Source organism: Morus notabilis, unplaced genomic scaffold (assembly GCF_000414095.1).
Source record: "Morus notabilis unplaced genomic scaffold, ASM41409v2 Scaffold161, whole genome shotgun sequence".
NCBI lineage: Eukaryota > Viridiplantae > Streptophyta > Magnoliopsida > Rosales > Moraceae > Morus > Morus notabilis.
In genome coordinates this window covers 207686-219044 of record NW_010357095.1, presented here as the reverse complement: position 1 = coordinate 219044, position 11359 = coordinate 207686, and the positions used below count along the sequence as shown (strand labels likewise).

The 11359-nt window shown below is 41.9% G+C and overlaps 1 protein-coding gene and 1 non-coding gene across 2 annotated transcripts; one reads left to right on the top strand and one right to left on the bottom strand.

Annotated features, from left to right (window-relative positions):
• The first annotated feature begins 3456 nt into the window (after positions 1–3456).
• LOC112091245 lies at positions 3457–4770 on the top strand. The gene has a single exon (XM_024164353.1). The coding sequence runs from the start codon at positions 3457–3459 to the stop codon at positions 4768–4770; it is 1314 nt and encodes a 437-aa protein (XP_024020121.1).
• Positions 3841–3947, bottom strand: LOC112091292. The gene has a single exon (XR_002902077.1). It is a non-coding gene; the product is annotated as a small nucleolar RNA R71 (small nucleolar RNA).
• Positions 4771–11359: the final 6589 nt, after the last annotated feature.

Here is an 11359-nt window from a genome sequence, read left to right as displayed (position 1 = left end):
TTGAGATGAGTGATGGCAGATGGGTTTACGATGAAGATGGTATTCTTGCTGGCGTTGAATATTTTACTAGCATTTTCTCCACTCTCTCACCGTTAGATGATGAGATGGAAAGAGTCTTAAGGGCTGTAGATAAGAGACTTCCTGATGAATACAAGAATATGTTGGATGATCCCTTTTTTGCGGATAAAGTGCGGAAGGCTCTCTTTAGCATGGGTCCTACTAAGGCGCCTGGTCTTGATGGTTATCATGCTATTTTCTATTAGAAAAATTGGGAGATCGTCGGGCGAGATGTGACGGAGGTATGTTTAAATATTTTAAATAGGAATGGGTTGGTGTGAGTCTTTAATGATACGAATGTGGTGCTTATTCCGAAGATCAAAGAGGCGTGGAAAGTTTCGGATTTCCGGCCAATTAGCTTGTGTAATGTTTTATACAAAATTGTATCTAAAACATTAGCCAATCGGCTTAAGAAAGTCCTCCCATTTGTAATATCTCAAGTGCAGAGTGCTTTTGTCCCTGGGCGCCTCATTACTGACAACGTATTGATAGCTTTTGAGGTGTTGCACTCGATTCGAAGGAAGGTTGGTGGCAGAAATGGTTTGATGGGTTTGAAGTTAGATATGAGCAAAGCTTATGATTGGATAGAATGGCCGTTTCTGGAAAGAATGATGCAGACTACGGGCTTTGGCAACCGATTTATGATATTGGTAATGGATTGAGTAACTACTTCAAGGATGTCTTTTATTGTGGGTGGAGGGCCCCGAGGCCAAGTTCTACCACAACGAGGGATCAGACAAGGATGTCCAATCTCTCCTTTTTTGTTTCTTCTATGTGCAGAGGGTCTCTCATCCTTAATTCGTCAAGAGGAGCGTGCTAAGAGGCTAACTGGAATTGCGGTTGCACGTCGAGCTCCTCGAGTAAGTCATTTACTTTTTGCGGATGACTCTATTATTTTCTGCAAGGCTGTTGATGATGAGTGTTTGGTTATTCAGGAGATTCTTCATCGGTACGCTAAGGCATCTGGCAGGTGATTAATTTTGCAAAATCTATGATTACTTTTAGTCCTAATATGAATGAGGAAAAGTAAAGGAGCAATTCAAGAGTGTTTGGGGTTGTCGACAAGTAATTTGGTGCATGATAAGTGTTAGGCCTCCCATCCTTTGTCGGCCGCAATAAAAGAGCCACTTTTAATGCCGTGAAGGACCGTGTGCTTTCAAAAACTCCAAGCGTGAAAGGGTAAGTTTTTCTCCATGGCCGTTAGGAGATTCTAATTAAAGTTGTAGCTCAGGCTACCACTACATACACTATGAGTGTCTTTCGAATCTCTCTAACTCTATGCCAGGACATCCAATCTCTGGTGTCACGCTTTTGGTGGGGAGGTGGTGAATCAGAGAGAAAACTTCATTGGTTACGTTGGGAGCAGTTATGTAGGCCTAAGTTTGAGGGAGGTATGGGATTTCGAGATATTGGAGCTTTTAACCAAGTTCTCTTGGCCAAACAATGTTGGCAAATTGTTTCTAATCCGAAGGGCTTGGTCTCGAGGATTTTTAAAGCTAAATATTATCCGCAGGGCTCCATTATGGATGCTGAAGTGGGGCATAATTCGTCATTCACTTGGCTTAGCCTCCTATGGGGTAGGGATTTGCTCAAATGCGGTTTAAGGTGGAGAGTTGGGTTGGGGAAGGATACTAAGATTTTCGGAGATCCATGGTGATAACTCTAGGAATTAGAGTTATTGTAGGCATTTCTAGGCTTTTAGTTGACTCATCTAAAGGTTTAGTTGTTAATTTTCTGCTTTATTTACTCAACTTTTGGTTCATGTGGTGCACTTTACTGAGATTCATTTGTGTGCGGTTCTTGAGATAATTTTGAAGAAAATTGCAAACGTGTGTCCAAAAGAGTGTCGTTTCTGATTTGCAGGTTTTGTGATGATAAATGCTGCAACATTTTCTACAGTAAAAATGTGACAGCATGCAGTTAGTGGATGACAGCGCATAACTTTGCACGAGAATTAGGACAAAGAGCGCATAAGACAGATTTGGTGCTTAGTCAGCTGGACCCAACCTCTGAGTAGGTGCCACCTCAGCGTCCTTGGTTGTCCTAAAGAGGAATGCACCTAGAAACTCACAAGAGGGAAGAGGGGCACCGCAGGAAGCAAATAAGGAAGCAAGAGGAGAAAATAGAAACCAGAGCACCCGAGTGAAAGAAAAACAAGCAGCAGAGAGTAAAAAGAAAACTAGAGAGAGAGAAAGAAAAGAAAACAAGTACGGAGGAGACGAATTTGGCTGGAAATCTCAAGCAGTGAAGCCACGGGAGGAGACCACCAAGCTTCACTTAGTCTTTACTGTTGTTCTCCTCATTTTGGTTTATCTTTCCTTTTTCTCTGTATTCAAATCATGGCTGTTCATTTTGTTGAACTTAACATAACAAGTATGAGCTAAATTAACTTGGCTGGGATGATAAAGTACTTGGATATGTTATTAACGTTGTGTATGCCCACTTTTGCTATATTAATGTTAATCTAGTTTGTTCAATATAATCTTTATCGTTCATTTTTGTTTACAGACTAGCCATCTTAAACAAAATATTGTGAGTTCAATTTGCTGGAAAGTTGATTGGAATTAGACCAATATTGAACAATGTATTGTTTAGCTAAATTTCACAAAGAAATCTAGTTGATTTGCGAGTAGTATAGCAATATGCACTTGTCTCACATAGCCCAATTGAAACGTATGCTTACTTAACCTCTATGTTTAGATTTCTCATAGGAATATGTTGAAATATGAGTAAAGAGGCGAAATCATAAGTAGGTCGAGAGATCCTTGTGTAAAATTCGTGTTTCAGGCTAACTGACAGATTGCTGTAGCAAAAGTCGTAACATAAATAGCCCAGGTTGCAGTTGAGGAGAAATTGAGTCCCAGTCCTTCACATAGATTGATTTTCTCATTTAATAACTGAGTGTGCATTTATTTACTTGTGTTTACTGCAATTCTTCTAGTCTTTGTAATTGAATCAAATCATTAAATTTGTTTACATTGCATCTCTTGGATCTTATTAGGAAAAATATTGATAACTTTCTCCGTGGGAACGATACTCTACTCACACTTTATTACTTGTTTGGCACGTACACTTGCGAGCATAAAAATCACGCAACAGGTTTTTGGTGCCGTTGCCGGGGAATGTTATCATAGTTGATCTTTGTAAGATTTAAGTGTTTTCATTATTTTACTTGACAATTTTGTTTCCGTCTATTTCGGATATTCTTCTTCTCGCATGAATTGACAACAAGATTGTGATTTGCTACCCTTGGATCCAGAAATTGAAAGAACGTTCCTAGCAAGGAGAATGGAGCATCAAGGTCTAGCGTTTGCTGAAGGAATGGCAGAGGAAGCTACCGGCAATGCAGTCAACCTTGGGCAGCCCGTAAATGTTATCAATCCAGCTAACTAGGCAGCCATGGCAGATGTTAGGGATAAGGCCATCAGAGAATATGCCATACCGATTTTACATAGGCTCAATCTTGGCATCATTAGGCTAGAGATACAGGCGCCTCAGTTTGAGCTTAAATCGGTCATATTTCAAATGTTGCAAACAGTGGGTCAATTCAGTGGCATGGCAACTGAAGATCCCCACTTGCATCTCAGGTTATTCATGGAAGTCTGTGATACTTTTAAGCTCCCAGGGGTTACAGAAGAAGCTTTGAGACTGAAGCTCTTCCCTTATCCCTTGAGGGATAAAGCTAGGGTATGGTTAAACTATCTACCACCGGACTCTGTGGCGACATGGAATGACTTGGCAGAGAAATTTGTGATGAAGTATTTCCCTCCAACTAAGAATGCCAAGCTTAGAAATGACATCACCGGATTTCAGCAACATGAGGGAGAATCTTTGTATGAGGCATGGGAGAGGTTTAAGGAATTGTTGCGCAAATGCCCTCACCATGAGATTCCTCATTGGATTCAGATGGAAACGTTCTATAATGGACTTAATGGGCAAACTCGAACCATAGTAGATGCTTCAGCCAATGGTGTTATTTTGGCAAAGACTTACAATGAGGCTTATGAGATTTTGGAACGGATGGCTAATAACAACTATCAGTGGCCTGCGGAGAGAGCAGCTGCAGCTAGGAGAGTAGCAGGAATTCATGAAGTGGATGCGGTGACAGCTTTAACTGCTCAAGTGTCATCCTTGGCAAGTATCTTGAAATCAATGAATCATGAGGTGAATTCTCCTCAGTTTATAGCGGTCTCTTGTACTTACTGTGGTGAAGGGCATCTCTTTGATAGTTGTCCATCCAACCCAGAATCAGCATGTTATATGGGTAACTTCAACAGAAACAACAATCCATATTCCAACACTTATAACCCAGGTTGGAGGCAACACCCAAATTTTTCCTGGAACTCTCAAGGGCAGAATGCAACATCTTCTTCAATAGCAAACCACCCTCAACATCCTCCTGGATTTCCACAACAGCCGAGACATCAACCAGCGGAACAGCACTCATCGATTGAGCACTTGTTGAAAGAGTACATGGCAAAGAATGATGCCATTACTCAAAATCAGTCGGCACTGATTCAGAACCAAGTAGCTTCATTGAGGAACTTGGAGAATCAAATGAGGCAGTTAGCTAATGCCTTGAATAGTCACCCTACAGGCGCACTCCCAAGTAATACTGAAGATCCTAGGCATGAAGGCAAAGAGCATTGCAAGGCTATTACGCTGAGGAATGGGAAAGAAGTCGAGCAAGTGACTAGACAGCCCAAGCGCTGAGAAGAGCCCTCTTCAATCCAAGGTGAAGTGGAAAAGGAAGCAGAAGTGGAAGAATCTGGAAAAAGAAGCGATGCTGCAGAACCTGCAGTAAAGTTTGGCAGAAAAGCATAATGACAGGCCACCGCCACCTTTTCCTTAAAGATTTCAAAAGCAGCAGCAAGATAAACAATTTAAAAGGTTTCTAGATGTCTTGAAGCAGCTCCATATTAATATTCCATTGGTGGAGGCACTTGAGCAAATGCCTAGTTATGTGAAATTCATGAAAGACATTCTTTCAAAGAAAAGAAGACTTGGAGAATTCGAAACAGTGGCAATGACGGAAGAAAGTAACGCCATCTTGCATAATAAAATCCCTCCCAAGTTAAAAGATCCTAGGAGTTTCACCATCCCATGTGCAATTGGCAATAACTACTTTGGCAAGGCTCTCTGTGATTTAGGAGCAAGCATAAATCTTATGCCTATGTCAGTTTTCAAGAAGCTTGGAATTGGGGAAGCATGGCCAACCATAGTAACTTTTGAATTGGCTAATCGATCTCTAGCTCATCCAGAATGAAAAATTGAAGATGTCCTGGTGAAAGTAGATAAGTTCATCTTCCCCGCTGATTTTATTATTTTGGATTATGAAGCTGACAAGGAGGTGCCCATCATTTTAGGGAGACCATTCTTAGCTATAGGGAGGACATTAATAGATGCACAAAAAGGAGAGTTGACAATGAGAGTCACTTTTAATGTTCTCAAGGCAATGAGATTTCCTGATGAAGTGGAAGAATGCTCTTTGGTGAATGTAATGGACACTAGTGCTTTTAAGGAGCTGGAGCAAGAGTTGGAAGAAGAACATTCCGAATTGAGTAGCCAATTAGCTTGGCTGGAATCAGGGACATCCAGTACAGCTAGAGGAAGGCAGTTTGAGCCTCTGGGGCTATCCGAACGTGAGCTCAAACCACCTAAGCCATCTATAGAAGACCCTCCCAGTCTTAGAGTTGAAACCTTTGCCATCCCACCTCTGGTATGCATTCTAGGGAGAAGTGAAACGCTACCGGTTATTGTTTCAGCCGAGTTAACTGAAGACCATGAGCGTAAGTTGCTTGAGTTGCTGAGGAGGTTTAAAAAAGCAATAGGATGGAAAATTGTAGATATTAAGGGAGTTAGTCCATCCATATGCATGCACAAATTTTTGCTGGAGGAATGCTACAACAATTCCATAGAACATCAAAGAAGGCTAAATCCAATCATGAAGGAAGTTGTGAAAAAAGAAGTCATTAAATGGTTGGATGTAGGGATTATTTATCCTATTCCAGAAAGTCAGTGGGTTAGTCCAGTGCAATGTGTACCCAAGAAGGGAGGAGTGACTGTGGTAGCGAATGATGCGAATGAGTTAATCCCCACGCATACAGTTACAGGCTGGAGAGTCTGCATGGACTACAGAAAATTAAACAAAGCCACTAGGAAAGACCATTTCCCATTGCCATTCATTGAACATATGCTGGACAGACTAGATAGCAGATAATACTATTGTTTTTTGGATGGGTATTCAGGGTATAATCATATTGCTATAGCACCAGAAGACCAGGAGAAGACTACCTTCACTTGTCCATATGGGACATTTGCATTCAGAAGGATGCCTGTTGGGCTATGCAACGCCCTCGCTACCTTTCAGGTCTATATGATGGCCATCTTCTCAGATATGGTAGAACAATTCTTAGAGGTCTTTATGGATGACTTTTCAGTGGTTGCGGATTCTTTTGACAATTGCTTGGAAAATTTAGAAGGAGTTCTAAAGAGATGTGAGGAGACAAGTCTGGTTTTGAATTGGGAGAAATGTCACTTCATGGTGACAGAAGGAATTATTCTTAGCCACAGGATATCTAAGAAGGGGATTGAGGTAGATAAAGCTAAGATTGAGATTATCGACAAGCTGCCTCCCCTTACATCAATAAGAGGAATAAGAAGTTTCCTAGGTCATGCGGGTTTTTACAGGAGATTCATCAAAGACTTCTCACAAATCTCAAAACCTCTGTGTTCATTGTTGGAGCAGAACGCTCCCTTCAATTTTAATGCGAATTGCTTGCAGGCATTTGTGGAGCTGAAAAAGAGACTTACAACATCACCTATTATTGTGGCTTCAGATTGGTCATTACCATTTGAGTTGATGTGTGATGCTAGTGACTTTGCAGTGGGAGCAGTGTTGGGCCAAAGAAAAGACAAGAATTTTCACTCTATCTACTATGCAAGCATAACACCTACTGAGGTGCAGTTGAACTACACAACCACTGAGAAAGAACTTCTAGTTGTAGTATTTGCATTTGATAAGTTCAGAGCTTATTTGGTGGGAATCAAGGTTGTGGTGTACACTGACCACTCGGCCATCAAGTACTTGATTACAAAGAAGGGAACTGAAAGGGAACTAAAAATATTAGATGGGTCTTGTTACTCCAGGAATTTGATTTAGAGATCAGAGATAGAAAGGGAACTGAAAATCAGGTTGCAGACCATTTGTCCAGATTAGAGGAAGGGGTCCCCTAGAGAGACAAAGAGCCAATAAAGGAAACTTTCCCAGATGAGCAGCTGTTCAGAATGAATTGGTTGGCTACACCTTGGTATGCTGATGTCGTGAACTACTTGGTAAGTGGTCTACTTCGACCTGAACTTTCTAGCCAACAAAAGAGGAAGTTCCTTCATGATGTCAAAGTCTATTATTGGGATGAACCATATTTGTTCAGGCAATGTGCCGACCAGATTTTGAGAAGATGTGTCCCTGAAGAATAAATGGAGAGCATTTTACATCATTGCCATTCATCACCTTATGGCGGGCATTATGGCGGAATTAGGGCAGCTTCAAAGATTTTACAATCAGGGTTCTACTAGCCATCAATTTTTAAAGATGCTCATGCATTTGCATTGAGGTGTGACAGGTACTAGAGAACTGGGGACATATCAAAAAGACATGAAATGCCTTTGAATAACATCTTAGAAGTGGAACTTTTTGATGTTTGGGGCATGGATTTTATGGGCCCTTTATTGTCTCTTTTGGGAATCAATATATTCTTGTAGCTGTTGACTATGTGTCAAAGTGGGTGGAGGTGGTTGCTTACCCACAAATGATGCCAAGGTGGTGCTGAAATTCTTACAGAAGCACATCTTCACTCGTTTTGAAACCCCCCGAGCCATCATCAGTGACGAAGGAACCCACTTTTGTAACAAGTACTTGGGGCAACTGCTTGCTAAATACGGTGTCAAACACAAGATCGCCACAGCCTATCACCCTCAAACTAGTGGGCATGCCGAATTGTCAAATAGAGAAATCAAGAGGATACTTGAGAAAACGGTGAACCCAACTCGCAAGGACTGGTCAATGCGCTTAGATGATGCACTGTGTGCCTTCCAAACAACATTGAAAACACTATTGGGAATGTCACCTTATAGACTGGTTTATGGAAAAGCTTGTCACTTGCCTGTGGAGTTAGAACATAGAGCTTTTTGGGCTCTCAAGAAGCTAAACCTCGATTGGCAGGCAACCGGGCAGAACATATTGTTACAATTGAATGAGCTGGATGAATTTAGGTTACAAGCCTATGAGAGTGCACGATTGTACAATGAAAAGACAAAGAAATGGCATGACAGCAAAATCCTACCTCGAAAATTGGAAGTTGGGCAACAAGTGCTTCTGTTCAACTCTCGGTTGAAGATTTTTCCAAGGAAACTGAAATCTCGCTGGTCTGGGCCATTCAAAGTCACTGTATATATCCCTATGGAACAGTAGAGTTGAGTGAAGAGAGCTCGGGGAGGAAATTTAAGGTAAATGGTCAGTGGCTGAAGCACTATTGGGGAGGTCCTGTGGATCGCTGCAAGACTTCCATCATTTTACATGAGGCTTAGATCAGGGAAGTAGTCTCCCCACTCCCCCCCCCCAAAGAACCCTAACTCCACTTTCCCCATTTTTTGTTTTCCCTCATTCATTTCCCCAAAATCCTCACGCCCGTGCCCATCCTCCTCGATTGCCCTCTACCTCAAACCAGCCACTGCAGCTCCTCCTCTCCCACACCGTCGTCCTCATAACCATATCTCACCACACCATTCCGCCGTGAACCCTACCTTCGCCGCTGAGTTTGCGCCCATTCGTGCATCCACTCACCGCCGAGCTTGCACCACCTCTACACCATCATTTCAGAATGAAATAAAGAACACCCATTTCGGATCAGGGAGTCTCCATTGAGGTTTGCAAATCCATTCCTTTTACACTTGATGTTGATACATGAATCTGGTTTGGATTGTCTCTAATATCTGGGTGTAGTTAGTGCGTTAACGAAGTTTTAGGGTTGAGTGAGGTGGTTTGTGCATCAACAATAGGCAGCCCGGTTTACCCCCTATGAGTTTAAATTGATTCGGTCATTCACAATGCCAGTTAAAACTAGAGCTAGAAAAGGAAAAAAGAAACAGACTCAAAATGAGCAAGGGACACTAGAACAGATTGAGAATGAGCAACCTCGGCAAGAACCTATCGTTGAGGAGAGTGGAGCAAAGTTTGTTTCTGAGTTAGCAGATGAACGCTACGCTCAAATCACCTGCCAACGAGCTCTCAGCTCAGAAAAGGGCTTCCTTTACCAAAGGAACCACACATTGGGCTATCCGGAATATATATATTCCGTTATTATAAGGAACAGATGGGAAACCTTTTGTCAACATCCTCCAGCAGCAGTGGTGCCTCTAGTGAGGGAGTTTTATGCCAACTTCGATGATAATGAGCTCAATTTTGTGTATGTTCGGGGAAAACAAGTTGCTATTTATGGGAGCACTATCAACAGACTTTACAATCTGCGAACCATCAAGAACGATCTTGATGACTTCACCGACAACCTCGATGCTGAACAACTCGATGAGCTGCTAACAAGTCTTTGTGAAGATGAGCAACTTGGAACCGATCGGATCGGGGTGCCATGACATTCCCTCTGAGATTTTTAAAGCCCGACGCCAAAATTTGGTATCATTTCCTCAAATCGCGGATTATGCCCTCCTCCCATGATCACACAGTTGCCAAGGACATGGCAATCTTGTTGTTCTCTATTGTCGAAGGGTGGGGCATAACCATAGGAGCTCTCATTCGAGTGCAAATTGTGATTCCCATCGCTCATTACCCAGTTATGCGTGAAGCAAGGCGTTGTGGTTGCCTCTAACGAAACAAAATTTAAGCCCCACAATCCAATCACGAGGTCAATTGTTGCTCGAATGATTCAAGCCGACAACAACCCGTAGAGGATGATGTTGATATTCCTGCACCGGAGGTTCCTCAGCCTACCATGTCAACTCAGCCGTTGGCAGATTTAGCAGCCAGTTTCACTCGCTTGTAGCAGCGAGTGTCCCAAATAGAGGTGATGCAATATGAATCCCACCAGATGATGAGGGACTTCTGGAAATACGAGCAACAACGGGATTTGGCCCTGCAAAAGCACTATCGTGCTAATTCCAAACGATTTCACTCGTTTCTAGAATTCCCACACCATCTTTGTGAACCCTCCATGGATGATGCTGACGTTGCAGATGAGGCTGAGAATGAAGCAGTCCCTTCAAGTTCTATTCCCCACGAGCCTCAAGAAGCTGAGGTTGCTGCGCCACGCACCGACAAGAACAAGGGCAAGGCCAAAGTGCCGGAGCCATTCACTCGACGTTCCATTCTTAGAAGCGCTGCCAACTGGAAGTGGAGATGATGACTGTTGCCCTTTGACTCTTCAGGGAAGTCCCTTTAAGCCTACACCATTGCCATTTGGTTTTGAGTTGTTTCCTTGCAATTTTTACTGTTTTAAGCACAATAATTTTCTGTTTTGGTTGTGAATCGACAACAGTGGGGACACTGTTGATTTCAATTTTTTTTTTTTTTTTTTTTTGGGGGGTGGGGGTTGTGTATTTCCTGTTTGTGTTAAGGTCGGTTTATTTTATTTGGAATGGTTATTTTTCTGGTTTTTGTGTTTTGTTGTTTTTGGTGTGTTTTGTGTTGTTTTGTGTGCAGGGAGAGTCTCTTTTTGTCAATTTTTGTGGTGTGAAAGGTGTGTGGTCTTCAATGATGAGGTAGGCTAAGTTAAGGCATGCTTTTGTGATATATTAAGATATAAGTGAAAACCCATAGAACTTGACTTTTGAATGCAATTCTCTATGCAACTCTTTCCACAACATTCATAGTGTTACTTCCTGAGAGCTTATTGATGGCTACATTGTTTTGAGAGCTTAGGTTTCTAGAATTGACCTAGAGACTCCTTTGAGGCAAAATTCTAGAAAGCGAAATTTAAGGAGTCTCTAGGTCAATTCTAGAAACATAAGCTCTCAAAACAATCTAGCCATCAATAAGCTCTCAGGAAGTAACACTATGAATGTTGTGGAAAGAGTTGCATAGATAATTGCATTCAAAAGTCAAGTTCTATGGGTTTTCACTTATATCTTAATCTATCACAAAAGCATGCCTTAACTTAGCCTACCTCATCATTGAAGACCACACCTTTCACACCACAAAAATTGACAAAAAGAGACTCTCCTTGCACACAAAACACACCAAAAATAACAAAACACAAAAACCAGAAAAATAACCATTCTAAATAAAACA